Source organism: Paramormyrops kingsleyae, chromosome 3, assembly GCF_048594095.1.
Source record: "Paramormyrops kingsleyae isolate MSU_618 chromosome 3, PKINGS_0.4, whole genome shotgun sequence".
Taxonomy (NCBI): domain Eukaryota; kingdom Metazoa; phylum Chordata; class Actinopteri; order Osteoglossiformes; family Mormyridae; genus Paramormyrops; species Paramormyrops kingsleyae.
The window spans coordinates 32,323,946-32,347,134 of NC_132799.1; the positions used below are offsets into that span (position 1 = coordinate 32,323,946).

Here is a 23,189-nt window from a genome sequence, read left to right on the forward strand (position 1 = left end):
AATTATTAATTTTGATTGACAGCTTTTATTTACTCTTTTGCAGCAAATGAATGGAGCCTCATTTTACAATTGTAGTTAAAATATTAAATGAAATGATGATATACAGGGCTTCAATGATATGAGTAATGTTGACTCATGGCTACTCTAAATCTTAGCCTCCTGGTAACTGCTAAGAGTGCAATATTCATGACAAATATTAAACTACACTGATTTTTGAACCAAACTTGTAGCTGCACTGCATTGATGCACTGATTTTTGTACCCGCACTGCATTAATGCACTGATTTTTGTTAGCCGCACTGCATTGATGCACTGATTTTTGTAGCTGCACTGCATTGATGCCGTCCTGGATGTGAATTCGAGAAACATCTCGGGGCATGTGCCGAGCGAACCGAAGAGGCTCCCTTGGAGTCGGCTGCACTAGACAGATGGTTACTTTGAAGGTGTCAGACGCTTCGTCGTGTAGCAGATGTCAGTGAGGCTTCTGTCACCGCTTGTCCTGCCGCCGGCTGCCGTTCTGTTTCGTCTCTTGTACTAAGATACCGTCACCGTCTAATTAATCGCACGCTTAAGGCCCTAGTTGCCCCACAGAGACATGCTCCATATCACCTCAGCGCTCCTCAGAGTGCTGTTTCCTACAACCTGACCTAGCTTTAGGCTTTGAGGGTTTTTAAGGTTGTGTAGACACACTGCTGTGCTATTTGTAAAGGGGATCTACCACACATATGAATTGGACCCTACCTAGATGCACCTATATATGACCATCTTCTGGATCCATTTGTACAGCCTGCATGTCGCAGCAAGATTCTTAGATTACACAGAGTAATCAGTTCATACTGCGTTCATTGCTGTGAAATACATTAAAATCATATATTTCTAGGATATCAAACAGTAAGTCATATCACCAAAGCCCCTTTAATGGGTACACCTGCTTACTAATGCAAACAGCATAGTCCTCCAGTGAATCATGTGGTTGTAATTGAATACATTCAGTTCCCAGACAGGGTCAAAAGGTTTAGTTACTGTTTGAGTAAACACCAGAATGGCTAAGTAACCAAGACATGGGCAAATGTATTTTAAACATGATATGGTTGTTGGTACCACATGTGGTGAAACGGAGCTCAGTACTTAATGACGGGTCCTCTGAGTGCAAAATGTCGTATATCAATTGCGTGGGAATGTCATGCTCATTACTGCTATTTTAATTTCAGGCTGGGAGTGTCAATACTATGACTCTTCAAGATTCTTAACTTGCAGTGGCTTTGCGTTTTCTGACATTTGCAGCACTGGTAGCTGGTTTTGAAGAAGCTGACGAGTCATGAAATATACAGCACAATAACACATAATAACAGGCCACCGGGTGTCATTCTCCACCGGTTTGTCAGTTTAATGAGCCCTTTTGTGGCTAAAACCTCATGGTTCGGTTCTACATTCAAGCTTTGCAAATTTCGACCACGCCGTTATTGATCCAATGCAAATCTAATGCCACAATGCTACGTTCGGCATTGTATGAGTTCGTTCAGACATGGTTTTTACTGAGCGGTCAGTGTATATCTAGCATCGTATGAGAGGAATGCACTTCTAAGACCTGTTAATGGGACACTTGAACCTGAAGAACACTGGAGATTCCTTGACAAAGCCGTCTCAGATGAGGCAGCCTATTCATTTAGAGTTAATCACTGGTGTCTAAGAAGGACCTTATCGTATTCTGACATACAGCAAAGTGTGATGGGCCATACTTTCTTTCAAAAAGCAGGTCTTCTTTGATACGGCAGCTGGATGTAAAGATAGGGACGGATTTATGGCGTAATAAACAGCTCAACACTTCACACTTGAGTCATTTATATATATATTAATCTTGCTAGAGCATTCAGTTACATGACCCATGTAACTGAAGCGTTATGTAATTACAAGGACGTAAAAAGCAAAGCCTTTCCTGAAACCTGTTGCCTCTGTGCCAACCCAACCTGGGCCTGTCCATGGGACTGTGACCATGACACGAAGGCGTTCCACATGAAGATGTCATGAAAGCCGGCTCATCGGAAAATCTCCTGCTACATAGAGAAGATGAGAGGCTGCCTTTGAAGCTGAATGCCGTTTGTTAGGGGGATAACACAGCACAATCGCCTCTCGGATATTTTTTCACGCTCATCTGCTGGCACAAAGCATTTTTCCCCCCTTGAGTCCTTCAGTACAGGTTCATGTAGAGCAAGCGTGAAGTCGTCTCTCTGGTAAAAATGCTTCATACTCGGCTGTTTACATCTTCTCAACTTGGGGACTGTTTCCATGGTAATCGAACAGAAGGTAGTGGGCTGCAAAGGCAGCAGCAAGATGTCGAAAAAAATGGCAGCCATTTGGATTTTGGGCTGGCAAATATGAGTAAACAAAGACGCTGGGGCAGCCGGACACTGAAATCATGGATTATTGTTCATTCTGAAATACTCAAATGAGAGATTTTTTTTAAATACCTGATAAAAAGGTCCAAAAATCTAAGCTGTTGTTTAATTTTGAAGGCTAGGTGAATGTTATATATATTAGAGGGTAGGCTCATGATGTCACCGAAGGTGGAAGTCACTGCGGTCACACCCAGTGAATGTCAGCATTAATGTTCAGTTTGGGTGTCCGGAAAACACACCTAAAATGGTAAAAAGCTGTCGTGCGATTGATTGTACAAATTGATTTAATAAGAAATCAGAGCTATCCTTTTACAGGCTGCCAAAAAGTAAAGAAAGGAGAAGCAAATTGATTGCTGCAATCCTCAGAAACAACTGGAATCCAAGCCCCGGAATGTGGATTTGTCATTGTCATTTCAAAATCAAACCTTTAGTTATATACTGTCCTGACTAATTATCAGTGAAATATTTAGCATCGTGCATGTATATTCTGCGTAACTGTAGAGTTTCTGTCAGCATTTATTAAAAAAACATCCATAATGATGAGTCTCGTGTCGCAGAAACAAAGCGGGAGATGGGTAGATAGTGTTAACTAGCCAAGACTAACCCAGGTTTCCTTATAAGGGGCTGCTGCACAAAGCAAGTTTAGATAGTTAGCCAGATAACTTAAAAAGTTTCTACAAAATATGTTGTTAGCAAACCCCAATGCTGGTCATGTATCAAAGCCCATGGTCCAATGGTCCTTTGGGAAGTTGGACGGATCCCTATCAAATCCAACTGCCTTTAATTTAAGCAGATAGTCGTTTGTTTTGTTGTTTCCCCAACTAAAATCAACCATGTTGTATCATGTTTTTCCACTCAGTCCGTCTGAGCGTGCATGTTCTGGCAGGAAAGTGACATCAATGCACACCCTCTGTATTTTGTACAATAGTCGTCATGGGTTACAATACAAATACAAAGTTATAAAAATACAGCATTTACACTTCATTGTTACCATATAATTAATGTAACAGAGCTGCACCAAGTAAGAACAACAATACCAAATGCGTAAGCGAGTTGTGTCAGTAAATATTCAAACAGATTTTGTACTGGGAGTGAAAAGAGGAAACCTCATGTCTAAATTATATAAATGTGTGATCTGTACATCTGTTGTCAAAATGGTTTAACCAAGTGTGGGTGTGTTTAATTCCTTACAATGCTTCACGAGCTTCGGAATGCCAAAACTGGCTTTTCAACTTAGGTTTAAATGATTAATTGTCCAACATAAAGTGAAAATCTGCACTCTGGGGAGAACAGATAGATAACCGAAGACAATTTGTAAAATGACATCACTGGGCTAATCTCTAAACCAGTCTTTACCGCCCTTTTGTTCTGCCACGACAAGGCAGTGTTTTTCGATCAGTATGCTGGTCACCGGTTGAAAAATGCTGCCCTAAACAGACATAAAAATGCACCTACATTTTTCCCCTAAAATAAAGTATTTTGAATCCAGACATTTTGGATAACATCCTCTGAATTTCCAAAGGTCGAAGCACCAACACATAATTCTTTATGAAATTACTTTTTTTTGTCTTAGTGAGTGACAGGCAGACAGAGAACATGCACGGTCAGTAATTAGGCACAGCCATCGTGCAAATCACTCCAGCGTGAAGTGATGTGAAAACTTGTAATTCCCCTCTAAAAAGATAGAGTGTCACAGTCTCAGACTGAGAAGAAAATGAGCCATTTCATATCATGTAATTAAACTGTAATTAAAGCACAATACATATTGGTTGCTTCCCATTATCTGTGTAAAGGACAATTGCGTTCACTGGACACGCATTGGGGAGACACGACGGAAGGAGAATAATAATCAAATGCAACTGAAATCTTTATAAGAAAAGGAATCACAAGCTTGCATGACTTGTGCAAATACATGGTTTGTTCACAAACGACCTTGCTGTGTGTGAGTAGAGCGTCTTTGTGGTTGCCTAGCACCCGAATAGGACTGGATAATTAGGGTCTTATCTGCTCCTACAACAACCCCAGGTAGCCGGTGTTAATGAACCCAGTGGACAGGAGTGTCTTCGGATGAATGACACACATAGCAAAAGACAGCACCGAACGCTGAGCTGTTCCAGGCAGAGACCTGCACTCCATCATATTTGTTATCAATACGGTCGCCCCCAAAGGAGTGACACAGTACCTGAGCATGTGCCTCTCAGTGGTTATAAAACTGAAATCCCCCTCTGTCCCCAACACATAGTGTAGACATCACACATTAAAACTAGACACCAGAAGAAGAAATTCACCAAAATACTAAAGTAAAATAAACAGTTGATGACCATATGTCACATTTATTTTTTAAGCATTTTTTTGTCTATATATTTCTATATTTATACTGTATATTCTTCAGTCTAAACAATGTACCTTTGCTGCAGATCCTAACTCAATCATTGCAGGTATTGCATGAGTAGTGTTGAGCGTTAAACATCAGGTTTGTCAAAGAGCTTCAGTGAAGACCCTGCTATTTGCTCAAAGACTTGTTAGCCAACACAGACACAGAGGTGTACCTCTCCCCCAATTTTTATATGTGTGTTCTGCTGAGGTTGAGTCAAGGTTCATGTCCAAAGGCCAGTCCCCTTCATTCAACACATCTTCCCAGCTGCCCCCTGTAGGAGCTCTCCATGCCATAAGGGTAAGGGGTCCCCGCTGGAAAATGGGGACACCTGCGATGTCCCAACTCCGTTTGAGTCCCACGAGTGACAATACGCAGTACCACCCATCGTTCCATCCGTTCCACTGAAGATGAAGTTCCATTAAATTCCATTTTTGGGAGGAACTGTATCTGAATAACACAAAACAGTGTTTATCCTTTAAATTCGACAGACGCCCCCTGCAGGACAGTGGAGTGTACTGTACAAGAACCGGCATGCAGGGTTGTACTACTGGGTTACCTCAGTAGACATCTCACTCTTCAGTCCCTTGCAGTACACTTGGGAACTTTCAGGAACAATGAAATCTTTTTACTTTTTACAACAATATTATTTCACTAACATGTTAAAGTGTTGATGTATTTACACTTTTAATCTGATAAAAATTAAATGTTCACGAATGTGTCTGTATATCTTTTATGTTGAAAAAACCAAAGCGATCAACCTTGAAAATAAATTTACTGCAGCTAAGTACCATTGACTCATCCATTCATATTCGCATTGTTTTTTAATCACTCGGATAGGGACTGTAGAATAAAACTGCATATATAGTGAGCATATCTGTGTTAAACAATGCTGTTGAATTACTCCCACTGCATGTGAAAATATAACAATAATAATAAACAAATAATTGCAAAGGTACATGAGGTGTGCGTGTCGTGCTCATGAAACAAGCTAAGTGACAGTGTAACCTTTTTGTGTCCAGTCTGTCTCCCAGTTCACTGCTTGTTTGTGACCAATAACGACAATCCCTTTGCAGTTTTCTGCACATGTACAGCCGGAGACACCTCAGTTCTCCAGTTTGCCCCCTCCCCCCAAAAAGGAAAATCAAAAACCTGAAAAAATACACAAATAAACATCAGTGGAAACGCAGACCCACATACAAAAATAATGCATAAATATTTGCATTCCTTGTTTCTTACAGTTGCATGTTTCCCCCCCCCCCCCCCCCGGCAGCACACGCATGCACGTACAGTACATGTATGCGCGTGTCCTGGGCGTGTTCCACATCCCAGCGGCGCAGAACCGCCACGCTGCGTTCAGACAGAAACACGTGAAGACTCATGCAACAGTGATGGAGCCCTGTTTTCTGAATGGGCTGGCAAGATAAGGCTCATACCCCCCCCCCCTCCAAAAAAGTAAACAAATAAAATTTAATCAATAAAGGACAAAAATCACAGATGTGAGGTCCAATGGAGATACTACCTTTGGAAGCACATGTCAGTACCTAAATACTAATTATATACATAACCTCCCTGATTATTCACATTGCTATTCAGTTTCTATGGCTCCATCCAGAACCATTCAGAGTAGTTTTATTGCATTAAGTACAATAATACAGGTTGTAAAGAGCACTACTGTATAGCACTACTGAAAGGCTATTGTTTCACTGCGCAAATATGGGGGTTACCCCTCCATTTATAAAGCAGAATTAGCTCCTATTTATAGTTGGGTTTTTTACAGTTAACACCATGCAAAATTCCTATTAGCCTATTGGCGCCTTGTCCTAGTGTTAGAGAACAGATCTCCATTCATTTTTCAGGGCTGGGATGAGCAGCAGCCTCAGAAGATGAATGGGATGGGAGAGCGCGAGCGCCTCATTGGGCAGACGGTCTCGGCGCATTGCCTGTGACACCAGCTACGTTATTTAAGCTTCGGGACTTTGCATACCCTTAATGCGAAAGAACGCACAAGACACACAGAAGATAGGAGAACGAGACAAGCACACAAACTGTAATGCTACAGACGTCATGCATAAACTGTGGAACTGTGGTTTGACAGGCAAATATCCATTAATTAACATGTAATTATTTATGACTGGATGAACTAGATAGGGTATACATGATGTAAAGCAGGACTTTTCAGTCGGATTTCCATATGACACATCATTTTACATGTTCCATGTTCATCCGTAATAATTTAAAACTTGATTCAGCTTTTTTCCATAGCAATTAGATGACATTTCGTCCAGAAGTCCGACGGTATTGTGATTCATTTGCATTAGTCCAACCGAGTGATGAAAACAAAATCAAACCAGAAAAAAACCACGTACTGTAGCATTCACAGCACATCCACTAGACTCCATGGTTTTGCATTTTACGTGATTGGAAACATTGTATATAATACATATTTAGGCTTGTTTAAGCGTTATGAATGCTACATATTATCCACTTCAAGTCAAATCCAAACATAGCCAGAACTTACACACTTACAGTAAATGATGAAAATTACATTAATAAAATAATCACATTTTGACTCAAAAATATTAATTTCTATCATTTTACATGTTCTATTGGCAGTACAGCAATTAATATTCACACATTACTCAGAGTATTGACTGTACACCCACACGCTATCGTTATCACTCAAGTCTGTGTCTCTTGTCAACTTGGATTAGGATGATCTCTGGCTTGAACATCATCAGTAGGACAGTTTGGGCTCTGAAGCAGTCATTTCAAGAGGGTAGCTGGTTTTGGTACCAACACTGAACTAGTTACCTAAAAAGGTAAAGGTAATACCATGTCAAGCAGCAGTGTCACACTGACGTGGTCCTTTATGCCTCCCCTACGAGATCCAGCCTGCTGAAAGATCTGAGGGCAGTTGGAGATGGACTGATGGAGAGACAGGCATGGTGATCTGTGGCTGTTTTTGTGCAGGATGTGGCTCCATGTCATTATGTCGCACGGAGGTCATCTGGTGAGATGTCTCGGGGGGTGGGGGGGGGGGTGTGGGGAGGCCTCGTCACCCACGGCGTGTGGTTTCAGGAGGCTGGATGTTGGTTCAGATCGCCCGCTGTACAGCACACGAGGACCACCTAACTACAGAGCCTAAATCTCTCTGAGCCAGATGGGTTCAAACACTTAAGGATCTGGGAGACATTTTTAGACGCTTCTTTTTAGTTAATTTAATGTAAAGCAGAATTGAATGAGTCTGATATTTCCTTCTGCAAGCGAAATTCACATTTGCTCAGCTAGATCTGCCTCGCTGGCTTCAAATCTCTGTCTTCAGAGGCTGTTAGAGTTTTAGTGTAAGTAATTTATTATAGTTTAATGAAGCCTCTCAAGAAAGCACTGTCTCTAATTAAACATTATCTTTGAAGAAACCTGAGATGAAGTTTTGATATGGATAGAGGACTTTTTTGGCCTACTGAGGCATTAAAACATTTTTGTTACATAGTTCTTTATACGAACCTCTTTATTCACAATGACATTACACAGAATTTCTAAATATCAGAATATACTGGTGACGTGACCCGCAGAGGGCGCTTTCTAGGAAGGGAAGTACTGATGTAATCCTGACTATGATAATTAGTTTGGTGTTTCCCAACCCGGTCCTCAGGGACCTCCAGAAGGTTCCCGTTTCCGCTCCAACTGGGAGGGAACAAAAACGTGGACTGTCTGGGGGCCCCCGAGGACCGGCTTGGGAAGCTCTGAATTAGCTAGCTGTACGTCCTTAGGAGTCACTCTTGATTTGCAAGTAATATAATACATATTCTATAAGGTCTGAAACGATAGCCCCACATTATGACATCACATGTAGTACACAGTTCGTGCGTATGTGAAGTAACTGTACTGAGGCTGCTTAGCATGTGGTCCCGAGGGGCTTCAACAGCCCCCTGGTGTCGCCCGCGGTCCCACATGGTTCTATTACTAACCAATGTTCTGGTTCTTGTGAGTGAGTTTTCTTTCCTGGGGTGATTAAGGATGTAGGATGCAGGAAGCTGAGGTGCAGTTATGCATGTTTGACATATAGCTTTGCATGTAGTGCTGCTTCATGGGGAAGAAAAGGACACTGAGCTGTCCCTAAGGTGGGGACGGGACGCCGGAGAGGACAGTGCCTGCCGGGGCGATCAGTGAGACCTCGGGTCTAAAGCACGTCCACGGACCGTGTGAGGAACCTGCGCACCTGATTTCCGGATCCCTCCATCACTGGAGCACGTGTAGTCGCTGGTGGCCAGCAAGTAACAGGCCCTTCCGCTGTGGACGTGCCGGTCCTGGGCACTGGACCTGCGTGTGGGGTGGCTGTCCTCTGGGGACATGGTGAGGTCAGTTTCCCTGCTGCAGTCACCTGTCAAGACTGGCCAAAGAATTCACAAAATGTCAGACGCGAAGATCAAATAGGCATACAAGCACAGAGCCCATAGATCCCATAGAGCGCTTTATGGGGGGGGGGGGGGGGTTTGGAATCTGGATTGGGGGCCCTATATATAGTATGCTTTCCTGGGGCCCAAAATCACTTCCATTTGTTTCTACCAACCAGCTGAGCATAAAAAGTCAGTCATATAATAGAATAATCAACTGGTTGGGAGAAACAAAATCCTGGTCTGGAATTGTAGCTTCTGGACCTAAGATGCACAAGACTGCCCCTATATCTTGCTTGATCCCTTGCAGAATTTCCTAAAAAGCCAGAAAGTTTACAGGGCTAAAATATGTTAAATATTTGTGAAGGAATTTTTCAGCACAGTCTCAAAACTAACCTGAAAGTCAAATGTAAAAATGATATTATCACATGATTGTTTTTTCTCCAGAATATCTGAAGGAGATATTCTGGTATGAAAGTGAGGGCTTCCCACAGACGTCTCTGAGCCATCACGCAACCTCTGAGTTGTGCTGAGTCCAAACAACTCACCTGATCTGTTGTGCTCCAATGCCCTGTTGACCTTGTTGAGGCAGAGGTCACCCTGGGTACTGTTGCACGCCATGTTGTGCTCTGACTTGCAGCACGTGGGTGACCCGCCGTGAATCGTCTGAGGAATGTGCTTCTTCCTCTTCTTGGGCAGCTTCTGCTTGGCCATAGCCAGCGAGTAATACATCCCAAAGTTGTTGACGATGACGGGCACGGGCATGGCGATGGTCAGCACCCCCGCCAGTGCGCAGAGGGCGCCCACCAACATGCCTGACCACGTCTGGGGGTACATGTCGCCATAGCCGAGGGTGGTCATTGTCACCACCGCCCACCAGAACCCAATGGGGATGTTCTTGAAGTGAGTGTGGTCACTGGCTGTGAGGTCATTGGGATGGGCACCGATGCGCTCGGCGTAATAGATCATGGTTGCAAAGATGAGCACGCCCAACGCCAGGAAGATGATGAGGAGCAGGAATTCATTGACGCTGGCTCGCAGTGTATGGCCCAGGACCCGGAGGCCGACGAAGTGGCGGGTCAGCTTAAAGATCCTGAGGATCCGCACGAAGCGGACCACCCGCAGGAATCCCAGCACGTCCTTGGCGGCCTTGGAGGAGAGCCCACTCAGGCTCATCTCCAGGTAGAAGGGCAGAATGGCCACAAAGTCTATGATGTTCAAGAGGCTCTTGACAAACTCGAGCTTGTCTGGGCATGAGATGACGCGCACCAGGAACTCAAAGGTGAACCACAGCACGCAGACGCCCTCCACATATGTCAACGCCGGGTCTGTCTCGATCTCGATCTGTGGGCCGTGGTCCCCTTGGCTGTCATTCTTTATTAGTTCTGTCTTGTTGACTATCGTGTTGAACGCCTCATGGGTCTCCAGGCAGAAGGTGGTGATAGACACGAGGATGAAGAATAAGGATGCAAAGGCTATAAACTAGAACAGAAGAGAAAGGAGCAGTTCAGAACAATTATACGTAGGAAAAGGCGATTGCAGTAAAGCCATAGTGAAGCCAACTAAGTATACAGAGTTAAGATTAAGGGAAAACTCACAGTTAATTGCAAAAGGCATTTAAGTAAAGTAAAGTAAATATCTCCTACGTCTGACATATTTATTGAGATGGGACGCTTTAATGCTCGGGTTTACCCAGGCTGAAGCCCAGGGGCCTCGACTTAAACGGGGCCTCGGGTAACCTTGTTTAATAAAATTTGTAACCTGGAGTTGCCACCAATCTTGTTTTGAATAATAAAATGCTGTGTCCCATTTTGATCTGATACAGGCTGTGATTTGTCCCATATTTTTGAGCCCAGACCGAAATATAATTTACGCTGGACCACGTGACCGATGCCCCCTAAAATTCTGGAATGTTTTTAAACCTCAGCAAAATTTATTGCCCCCCCCCCCCACCCCATTGTTTGGAAAATGTAATTGTTGCTCCATTGTAGAAAATATAGTAGGAGGCTCTCTGACAACTCAAACAGCCCAGGGGCCTCTGTGCCTCTGGATGGAAGCCAAGATTCACCACTATTTCCTTTTCTTGTTGTTGCGCTCTTCTAATCTCATCCGACTAGCATCTACCAGCAGATAAGGATGTGCTGACTGTCTTAATGAACAGGAGCTGCTTGTCGGGCATATCCAGTAAGGCAGCAGTAATCAGATCCCACAGCATCAGAACTCCAGGCTGTCCATCCATAGGACTAATACAGCATCTGGATGGAGCATATTAATGTCACCCCAACCAGATGATCTACCCATATATTTCCTCTCTCGTCACGACGGGTCACGTCTCTTCCAATCACAAAATCTCACAAAAATCTGAGCTAAAAATGAAACAATAACTTAGGATATATTATTGCCCTATTACAGACAGAAAAGTCAGAGAAGAACAGCACGGAATGCACAGTCATCACCAGCAATGAGCTTTACATTTATCTGCACTCTGTCTGACAGTGACCTGCTCTTCTCTGTATTCACACAGTCGTGTGTTTCACTTCACAGCTTCTACTAAGAGGTTTTTAGATAATTATCTTTCATACAGTTTATAATGATAGAATAAATTAACATCAGTTAGTCAACTCCATGGCTATTATTCACTACAGGAAACTGAAAAACAACATGTAAATAAAAACGGTACTTTACACTCAGACTACTCTTATAAAGGGTTTATGAATGGTTATAATCAGGTTATTAATTAGGTTGTAACACTTTGTATATCATCTATAGACAATCATACACAAGTTATAACACAGTTTCTTTTATTATTAATCAGTTACTACCATTTATAAGTGGCCAAAGGGAGCCTTTCATGGTACCATAAAATTATTCTGGATTTAGATGAATCACTGCTACATACATACACACATACATACACACATACATACACACATACATATACACATACATACACACATACATACACACATACATACACACATACATATACACATACATACACACATACATACACACATACATACACACATACATATACACATACATATACACATACATACACACATACATACACACATACATATACACATACATATACACATTATCATCAGTTTTTTCCACTGCAATAATTCTACGTGCTTCGCTTCAGTCTAAGTAAAGTGTATGACCTATGACCTTAAATGAAAGCCAATCATTTCTGTCTGGAGACAGATGTTCCCAGGTGTTTGATCATCCTCCACATGTACATGTCGGGGGCTGCTTCCTCAAACTCTTACATTCTGATTTTCCCTTCAGGTTACAGCCACACTTGGGGAACGCACACCTGTTTTCCGATGGCTTTTTATCAGATTGTGGCGCTATAATATACGGCGTTCCGTGTCCTAAAAAGGGACGTAAGCAAGGAGTCCCAAGTGAGAAGTAGAAAGCTAGTCGCTGACCTAGAAAGCCGTGTTTTATTCCTTATGTGTTTTGAAAGCTGGCAGAACATCCAGATACCTGGATCTTGGTGTAACAGAAGGTGGGCCGGATCTAGAGATGCAGGAATCTCAGAGAACTGAAAGCTAAACAAAGCTCTGGGTATCTGAATCTCCGGCTGAACCTCCAGGTTCCTGAATCTCAGTGTATCAGAGGGCCAGCTGAATCACCAGGCTGCTGAAACTCAGTGTGACAGAGGAGGGCCAAGTCTAAAGGTAGCTGAATTTCGGTGCATCAGAAGTTGGATGAACCTCTACCTAAATCTCATTGTACCGAGTACACTTTCCAAGGCACAATAAGAATTTAGTGTCTGTTTCCCCTTTGGAGCAACTTTGATTTAGGAACTGTGTACACAACAGCAGAAACATTCCGGAATGAGGTGAGAAACATTCCGGGGCTTTTCTCCGTGCTATTCTTACCGCTGCTGTCGCGCGGCCCACGGAGGGGACGAGGAGAACAGTTCCGGTCTCCCCGTCAAACGGCAGACCAAAGGAACGCGTGGGAGCCGTCAGTCAGCAGCAGGACCCGCTCGGCACAGCCGCGGGCGCTCTGCCCGGCGGTACAGACCGAGCCTTGTGGCAGGCACATCCCTCCGAGCCGCGGCCCTTTTCGCACTTTGCAGACACAAGCAGCCCACGGAGCAGCAGCGTGTTCACCATCATGCGGAGGAACGTTCCAACCCTCGGGATATCCATTCTTAATACCGATCCGTTCACCGATAGTTCTTTGGCTGCTTCCTTGATGCGTATATTGAGTGTTTTTATTTTCTCTGTGACTGACACCTTTCATAGTCACACTTACCATACTATTACAATTATGGCACGACGGATTCGTGTGGCGTTAGTCAGTGCCGCGGGAAGTCGAGGTGGTGCAGCCTTGCTCGTTCCCCCGTCGCATGTCACCGTAATGGCACGTCACAAATTTTCATCTGTAATATTTCAGCCTCCTTCACCAGGGTGTTTTTTGTAGTCTTGTCTCAGGACAAAACCTGTGCCTGCCTAAACCTACCAGAGGGGGCGCTGTAGCATAAAAACTAACCTGTGTATATTAACATCGCATAATAATAAATATTACCAGAAATAAATATTAATACAAATAAAAAACATAGTGGTATGTTAAATACATAACATACAGTAAACATGCAATTGACTTCCTGTTCTGTTCATACCTCCATGGACTGTGATTGATGTTGACTAAATGACTAATTTCCTTCTTATTGAATGCATAAACATAGATTCATTATACATGTTGTCTCTTCAAAGCACAGCATAGTTACCATAGCATAGACAGACACAGATGCAATCAGACCTAATAACCCAATGCTGTTTTATTAGCTGTTTATTTATGGCTGTACAGTATTAGCTAACATTACTTTGGTTAAAAACCGCTGCCAAATAAATAAAATGCAAATGTAAAGGTACTTAAACTGTAGAGGGCTGTCCTTGCCATTGGCCTGCAATAGGGTGCTTATGCCCATCAACACAGCAGACCCGCGTACTGCGTAATCTACAAGCCACAGCATCAATATGCATTGGGTGCAGCTGCAGAATAACAATGGGCGCCACTGGGTGCAGAGTATTCGCACTGGTCCAGTGGATGGGGCACTGTGGGCCAGCACAGTGCAGCCATATAACCAAACACAATGTATGTTCCAGGGTGGTGCACAGACACTGTGCCCCAGAACTGCGATTATAAGCTGTAGTTGACAGATTTATTGATCCATTAGGTATAGAAGTCAAATCCAAAATAATAACTGTTTTATGAAATACTGGAATGTAACTGTTAATTGTCTTACAAATATGTGCAAGACCTGCTTCTGGAGATGATTTTTGTCATGCTAACATCTTACAACGACTCGCTATTATGAAAACAAGCAGCCTGCCGTCTGATACTCGTGATTTTTGTGTTTATTCTATCAGTATTCTGTGTAATGCACCTCGGATCAAGTTTGTTGTGTTTCATGTCATGCTAGACAGACGTGTGCTGTGAGCGCTAATGTTCCATGTGTCAGTGTGCGGCACATTTTTAACCAAATCCCCCTCCAAGCTGCTTCTGCACAGTTCGCGCGGCCAAATCGATTAGCCGCCACCTGTTCAAGGCTCTGCTGAGCAGGTGCGCGCCTCACTCCTTACACCGGCCGCGCGCCATACGTCTAACCAGGAGCAGCTTCGCTTTATGCACTGCATATCCCATAACACCTTGCTGCCGTGCCCCCCTACAGAGGTCATCCCTGGCCCTTTCCATATTACTGGTCTTCCTTTCATTATTGGGGATTTCAAACCCACATTACACTAAGCGTTCCTTAATACAATTTAAAACATATTTAGTACATTGTTAAGAATAGTTTTTTCTATGAAACTATACAATAAAAACAATCGCCTGTCAATGTATTCTTTGCAAAAAGACTTATTATAACGTATACATGGTTATAATCTCTCTGATCTTCTTTACACCATCTGAAGTAAAATAAGGACACTCACTATACGATAGGTTTCCCTAAGGAAATTCAGCAATACTGAATTCACTGTATTCACATGGAGCCAACTGCACCATCACGCACAGTAAATATCCAGTGTGCTTCTCAAAGCCATGCAGGGAGTACTGGGGAAAAAAACAAGAGCTAAACAAAGGAGAAACCTTCCCTTGAGGATGATGATGGACAACCCCCCCCCCCACCCCCCCAGGACTAGTGGTTCAAAATGCTCAGCCTTTATGTGCAGGAAGAAAACTTGTATAATTGGGAGCAAAACAGTACCTAAAAAAGAAAAAATGCAATCCCTCCCACCACCCACGGATGTACGGCTTGATCTCCTTCATTATACATCCCATCAGGATGACAAACCCGCCTGGGGTCCCTTTTTAAATTCGAGGCTTTTGCCAACCAACCAGATGCCTGCTTAAAAATAACACATAACAACGTGGAGCCACGCTAATTTGAATAATTCATTGTTACTTTAATCCTCAGAAAAAAAGAAGATGCAGCAAAAGGAGGAGACAGTCGAGTTCTTGCCAGACACAGAATTGTGCCGTCTTCATAACTTCAGAGTCGGGGAGATGAGGAAAGCCGTGGCGTGTGTCTTCAGTGCACAGCAGAGAATCTCTACTGACATCCTCCATGTCTATTAATAGAGAGACTGGCTCATCGTTCAGTGGCCCTTGCTTTTGTGACTGACAGATGGGGAAGGTCCCCTTGAGGACTGGGAATTGGGGTTAAAGGAAGGGTTAAAAAGTGACAGTGACAGGTCAACTGGAGAACTTTTCCACAAGCCAGACCATAGAACGTTCAGCAGTGTTCAGAGTTCAAACAGCACTAAAGAATAACTGGAATCCCAGTCAATGAAAACTCATTGATTTACAAACTTTTGTATAAAAATGCTGTGTCGTGGAGATATTTTATACGCCACAAATAAAGCCCCATGCATTTGGACGTGCGCAGCTGTTTAAGACGCGGGAGACCGCGTGAAAATTTTGATCCGCCGCGCACATTTTGAAACCCCGCCTGTGAGCACAGTCGTTTGAAGGCGCGGGACGGCGGCAACTCGACAGGCAGGAGTTTGCCGGCGCCGCCAGGATTCCCACAATTCTTGGCAGAGCTTGGGCTGGACCCATGGCCACATGTAGCTTGAGAGTGAGTTAGGAGATGCACGTTCTGCAGGAGAACAGATCTCGCTGCTGGGAAAGGCCATTTGTCTTGATACCCTACAGTGTTCCTGTTGAATGAAAGTCATTAGTGTGATTTGACAATTCAATAAAGCGATTGAATCTGTGTCTGGCTCAGAAATACTACAGGATTGTGAGTTATGGGAGAAAAAAAAGATAATAATTATTATTAATCCAAATGGTACGATTATAGCATTGTTAGCAGTTAGCCGCTACACAAGCTGCTCTTCACCTGCCAAATCCATATTGTCTCAAGTTATGATCACGGCAGAAGCGGAACTTGGTCGCGAGCCACTGTTCAGGCGTCCGCACCACAAGAGTAGTAGACAGAGAACCAGGATTAAACTACAGTTTGGGCTTTAAGTAAGGGGTGGGGGATTATTGGAGGAACCGATGTGTGTCCAGCTCTTTGGCCCTGCTGCTGGTTCCCCCTCCCGCTGCACAGGAAAAACCCAGGCCTCAGATCAGTGGCCGTGCTTTTTTCCTGGGTGAGTTCCCTGTTTTTGCATGACAGGCGACAGAGCAAGAGAGAGCGAGAGAGAGAGAGAGAGGCTAAAAGGGCCTTGGGTCCTCGTGTTCTTCCAGCATGCCTACTGGCTTTCACTAATGACTAATTAGTGAGCCAAAAACATAGTTTTGTTGACAGATGTTTTACATTTGAGGCGGACATTATTAGACGACACTGTGGCTCAATGAGCTGCGCTGTTATGCTGTTACCTTTGCCCCACATCTTCGGCGTCGGGGGTCTGAATCGCACCCCCACGTTCTGTGTGGTGTTTCCATGTCCACACATCGGTTGGGGGGTTTCCTCCCACAATCCAACGTATGGAATGTATGAAGGACAATAATGGGAAGATCACGAGATGGTATCTGGCCACGCAGCCGTTTCGGTTTACAATCGTCCATGTTCCAGGCCGGGATAACATCACGGCCGACTACCTGTCCTGCTGTTGCAGCGAGGTTCCTGAAGGGGGGGTGTGTGTGATGGCTGCCCCCACAGCCACACAGCTAATTTGAAGGGAAGTATTATTTATGGTCATTTGTTATTCTATGTTGGAGTTTGTTTAGTTTAAGAGCACTAAATTAGTAATTACTATTTAATCTGTTTATGTATTTCTTTATTTGTCATATTTAACCAGTTACTAGACGAGGCGCGCACGTTTAGTTAACTGGAATAATGTGTTAAGTATTTATTGAGTTTAATTATTTCCTTTGATTTACCGTGTGTGGAGTGCAGGGGAGGATTCCTTGCTGCTCCAGTGAAAGAGGTGACCAACATGGAAGCTGGGCCAGATGCAGGAAATTGGACAACTCCAACTGGCTGTTTGCAGTGGGGGTGGAATAGTTTGCATTTAGTTGCTTTTTGTTGTTTAACTACATTTTTTGGATTAATTTAATTTAACTTGATTTTGTTTGTTTTGTTTAAAACATTAGCCGACTTTGTATTGATGTATTTGTGGTATTTGTTGTTGGGTTTCCCCTTTTGTGTCTTGTGGTTTGGCCAACCAGTGTACTGTATATATAGCCCTCATGGTGTCTTGTCTAGGAGAAGGTCAGTTTGTTTGGTTTAGGTTGTTATTTAGTTATTGATTAGTTGACTTTTTTGTGGGCCCAAGCTTATTCTTTGTTAAATTGCTTTCTTTTTGTGAATTAAAAAAAAGGGATTTTTTCCTAATTTGTCTGTGTTCCTCATGCCTTCCATCTCGGTCCCTGACACTGTGGCTCAGTGAGCTGCGCTGTTATGCTGTTACCTTTGCCCCACACCTCCGGCGTCGGGGGTCTGAATCGCACCCCCACGTTCTGTGTGGTGTTTCCATGTCCACACATCGGTCGGGGGGTTTCCTCCCACAATCCAAAGACATGCAGATAGACAAGTCAGCATCTCTGAATTACCCACAGTATGTGTGTCCTATGAAGGACTGTCTTCTGGTCCTGGGTGTTTCCGTGCTTTGTGCCCGATACTTAATGGGACAGGGGCCAGGCTCCCTGTTACCCTTTCCAGGATAAATAATCTAGAGCAGGGTTTCCCAGTCTGGTCCTCAGGGACCCACAGCCAGTCCACATTTTTGCTCCCTCCCAACTCTGGACAGATGGATGGAGTTTATTTTTACTGTTGCTGCCTACTGTAAATATTCCCTTCATTTTCATGGAGTCTGTCTGTTTTGCTCTGGAAAGATTACATCATTTATTTATTTTTTGATGCGGCCGGTGTTTTTCACTTTTCCAGCTTCTTGTGAAGCAGCCTGAATACTTTGAGGTCAAATTAAATATTCAAGTTCTTGGAGTGCCTCTGTTAAAAAACATTAAATAATGAGCTGCTGCCTCCCAAACGTCATAAAACTTGAATGGTTTCCTCGTGCGCTCACACACACACACACACACACACACACACATACAAGGCCCCTAGAGCCTGCAGGTTGAGCCCTCCTGTGCCGCTACAACAGACCTGTGATTATGACTCACAGCTTCCTCGAAGAAGAGTGGGCTTCACTCAGCTTCTTACACTCTGCTTGGCTCAGATTCCAAAGACGCACCACTCAGCTCGGGAGGAAGAGAGCTCAGGGCAATTAGCCTCTCACTGCCCGGAGATCGGGTGACAGTCACATGTTCACCCCTGTAAGCATGTGCCTGTGATCTCAGCTGCTGCCCTTTGTAGCGGACGAGGAAATAAATTACCTCCATTAACCATTAAGAGTGGCCACCTGGCAGCCAGAGGAAATATGTCATGGGAGGGGGGAAATGAGAAATAAAGCACCCAACAATAAATACTGCTAAGGTATGTCCCATCTGAAGGGTGCAAATGCAGCACTAAACCCTACAATCTCAATTTAACAGCAAGGGATCTCAATTATTGTTTGAGTTCATTAACCTCTTGATACACATTCTCAAAGCAAACATCCCCAAACTCAATCCCTTGAAAGCTAAAGAAGCTGTTGCTATGACAATGAGACATGTAAGGCGTTACATAAATCTTCAAGATGCTCAGAAAAAATAAGACACATCTACAATGGGGACAGGTGTGGCGATGGCCTCTTTTCTTGAGCGTCTCAGATACACTAGCAGTGGAGGGAGGATGGCTCTCAGAGTCTCTGAGGCAACTGTGCGGATCCGATGTCAGTCAAGCTTCTGTGAGGCGCGTGCAGCTGTTGTTGACAGGGACAAACGAAGAGGGACGCCTTGTCACTCCCGAGGGCATTCTGCAAAGTGCTGGCATACGTGCGTGTAAATGCCAACGAAACCCAGCGCTCGCATAACCTCCTCGTAGCTGCCGGCGTTTGCGGCTTGCAGAACCCTAGCACACTGTCATTGTCAGCACCACAGAGGTCAAAAGCAGTTTTCCCCACCATTACACCTTTCCTCACCCTTGTACCTCCTGCTTCAATAATGCACGAATCAGGCAGATTTACTCCAGGCTTGATCTACTGAAACTCAACAGGACAAACCGAGCAAAGGACAAAAGCTGGTAACACAGAAGCCAAAGCAAAGGGAGTCAAAGTTACCCATTCATTTAACACGGTGCCCGTATTAAAATATCATTGAATTATGAATAGCCGAATTCCTGCAGCATGACCTGAAGTCTTCAGTTTGACAGGTTATTTGGACAGGAGGTGTCAAATCTCTGCCGAAGGAGGCCAGATGCAGAAATATGTCTGTGCTTAGAGCACGTCGCCACCCGAGACAGAAAGTCATTTATACATGCAAATTGCACAAACATGAATGCTAATGCTAGTTTGCTCCCATCATCCGAGCATGGAAAACATATTTAAATGACTTTAATCTAATTTATTCGTCTACACTGCTCTTAACGATGACCTGCCACAGACTAATTTACAGAGCAAACATACTGTATACGGGGAGGCAAAGACAAGAAGACATATCCTTTTCAATAGCTGTATCATCATTAAACTGAAGATCACAAAGGAACCTTGTGTAATTGGTTCATGAAAAGTATATACAGGCGATTTTAAACATCAATATCTGAGCAAACAGCAGATAATATTTCCCTCTATTGAAATCCTTGCAGCATACATCTGTTGCCACGGTAATGGCTTCTTCCCAGCTCTTGCTCTCTCCCCATTCTGTAGTCAAAGGTTATTGTTATTCTACACATGCAAACAGGTCTGCGAGGCACCAGACACGAGTCTATTCAACCACCAGACTGCTCCGCCCATAGGCTGATCATGTGACCTCTGAAATATCATCGGCCAATCTCCAGTCTCTGCTTGAGAAAGTACAGAAATGATCAATATGACATGTGTTTAGTGACTCATAAATAGTTGTCAGGGATAATTGACATGCATGATTTTTTTTCCCCAAACTAGTTTAGCGCAAACCATGCGCCGCAGCTGACTTAAGCGCAAATCACGCCCAGCAACTCAGATGAAACTTCATGATCGATTTCACCGGCTAACAGTATAAGATTTCACCGCCACACACCACAAGCTGATATGTACTACAGTGAGAATGTGGAAGACAGGGTTAGCAGTAGGATCGGAGATGAATATGGTTAGCAGGGGCGTAGGAACTGGGGCATGTGTAACCCCCAGTATTTAATTTAGATTAATTCATCCCTAAATAAATAGACCTTAGCATTTAAATTTAAATTTTTAAAAATTATACAGTACAAAAGGAGCATATTCTGCCTGTGTACTGTGGCCTTTTAAAATTTGTTTGTATGACTTTGTTTGCACTAAATTTAAAGACATTTTAAAAGTATACAGCAGACAAATAGAACATTCTGTATTCAGGGGATGTTTTCCTAAGTTTGCTTGCACTTACGTTCTTGCTGCTGTATGCACCAGAATTTCCCACTGGGACGAATAATGTTTATCTTAATCTTAAATTATTAACTTATGACCACAAAGACATGTGCACATGGTGTATAGCAGCAGGTTTGCCCCCCCCCCTTCCAACCTGAAATAATTCTGATCCCCCTAGTGAAATCCACACCACCCCCTAGCCAGCAAAATATACCCAGGGTTGCCAGACCTCCCATGAAATCCTTCCAGACTGCATGCCTGCCCCCCCCCCCCCCCCCCCCAAATACGCTGTTGATCACCAAGGTTGACTGACATTAGCCTTCAATAACATTACAATGTCAGAATTATAATTGGTTCTTTGAAAAAAATAAATGTGGGTTTCATTAGTACTTTTTATTTCTTTTGATGATCTTTGGGCCAACAACATCCTTCAGAAGACATTTGCTTTGGGTTTGAGGAGGATAAAGCTGTACAGCTTAAGGTTAGCTAGTTAGTCTTCCATATCTGAGCCAAATTCATATTTGTTATCATTTAAATTGAGTTATCCTTGGCTGGAGTAACCTTCGTTGTTGGCTAAAATCCTGGCTTTTCCCTCACATCAAAGATGAAAGAAAGACTGTGAAATACATTTCTGCTACAGGTCGAATCCGTTCTCTCATATTGTTAGCCAGTGAACTTAACCTTGAGTTTAAGTCACAGTTGCAGGCCGTGGTTCGTCAAAATTGCCGATTGTGATTTGCGTTACAGTAAGATGGCCTCAAGGCATGGTTTGTGCTGAACTGGATTGTGAAAAAAATTATGCAATTGGCATGTGAATGTAAACGAGCTAACGATTAACTCTGGGGCTTTTGTGAACCCCCCCCCAAAAAAAAATGCTTGAAGGAACTAGGGATTTGCTCCAAAGCTTTTACTTACATTTCCATAACAATATATAGATATTTTCTGTGTATGAATTGCACTCCTATACAAATATCATTTCTGCATAAATCTGTAAAATTATCCAGTTCTTATGAAGAAATATTTGTTCATCACACAGGATCAAAGAATCGAAGATTACACAGAGTGGGTATTTCATTTATGGAATGAATTATTAATTGCATCTGTGTTCTCGAGCTCCCCTGCCTAAGAACTACACTGCTGCTCTGATCGTTCCCCTGGAGCGACAGATGTGATCTCCTCCAGGTCCTCATGCAGTTCCCTCCAGTTTACAGTGCAGAAATGAACCATCTCTGCATCTACACCTCTGTGTCAATGTGTCTCTGAGTTTTATGTCTTTCTGCACTATTTCACATTAGACACTAGACTTGGTGTATAGGAGCCCATCCATGAAAGATCCCCATTACATGCTCAGTCAATGCAACCAATCTTTACTGCACAGGTGTGAATGTGACCCAAACACATTCTCTGGCCACGTCAGCCTTTAAAACACATTTTTCACCACCTGGCTTCAAGAATTTCATACTACCTTCATACGCACAAGAACATTTCAGGTTGGTCTTTTCAGAAGGGACAGGCCTTCCTGTAACCTGTTGAATAGTAAACGAAGAGCTTGAATCATTTATCCTATTTTCTTGCGCTGAGCGCAATTTGTAAAGTGAATAGGGATGATCAGTGAATTTCCATATTTATGAGGTTATTAAAAGAGTCTCCGGTGATAGATTGTGGGGGGGGGGGGGGGGAGGGGGGGAGCTGCAGTCATTCATCACCACCCAGAGTGGCAAAATAAGGCCCCGGCTTCTTCAGGCATGGGGGGGGGCTTCTCTACAGAGGGGGCTGTCCACCCCTAGAAACCAACACTGTGCTCCACCATTTCCCTCACAGATATGTCTGCCATCCGAGGTACTCTGGTCAATCAACTATTGATTAGTTATTAATTACTCCCATTGTCCCATGGTTTCAAAACGCATGAACAAATCATGGTGAGGCAAACACAGGAGTTTGAACCTTCATTATTTTTAATAAACAGACATACACAAACTCCTGTAAATAAGATATACTATATACTATATTAAAAACATATAATTTATTCTTTATATTCTTCACATAATGAGTAAATGACAAATTGGATTACCATTGCCAAGCGCTTGAAAAAAGACGCAAAGGTTCAAAAGCTTGCAGGTGTCTCCTGT

The 23,189-nt window shown here is 43.4% G+C and overlaps 1 protein-coding gene across 4 annotated transcripts in view; it reads right to left on the bottom strand.

The window, feature by feature from the left end:
* Positions 1-3,299: 3,299 nt before the first annotated feature.
* The window catches only part of LOC111843424 (voltage-gated potassium channel KCNC2-like), a 37,138-nt gene continuing 17,248 nt past the window's right edge, over positions 3,300-23,189 (bottom strand). For 2 of the 4 annotated variants that reach the window (XM_023811027.2, XM_023811026.2), the window contains exons 3-4: positions 9,715-10,648; positions 3,300-9,162 (exon numbers count right to left, since the gene is read on the bottom strand). In XM_023811027.2, coding sequence (XP_023666795.1) covers positions 8,936-9,162; positions 9,715-10,648 — 1,161 coding nt within the window. In that variant the 3' untranslated portion in view covers positions 3,300-8,935. The remainder of the gene's footprint in view (positions 9,163-9,714; positions 10,649-23,189) is intronic. The other 2 variants (XM_023811028.2, XM_023811029.2) reach the window with 2 other exon arrangements.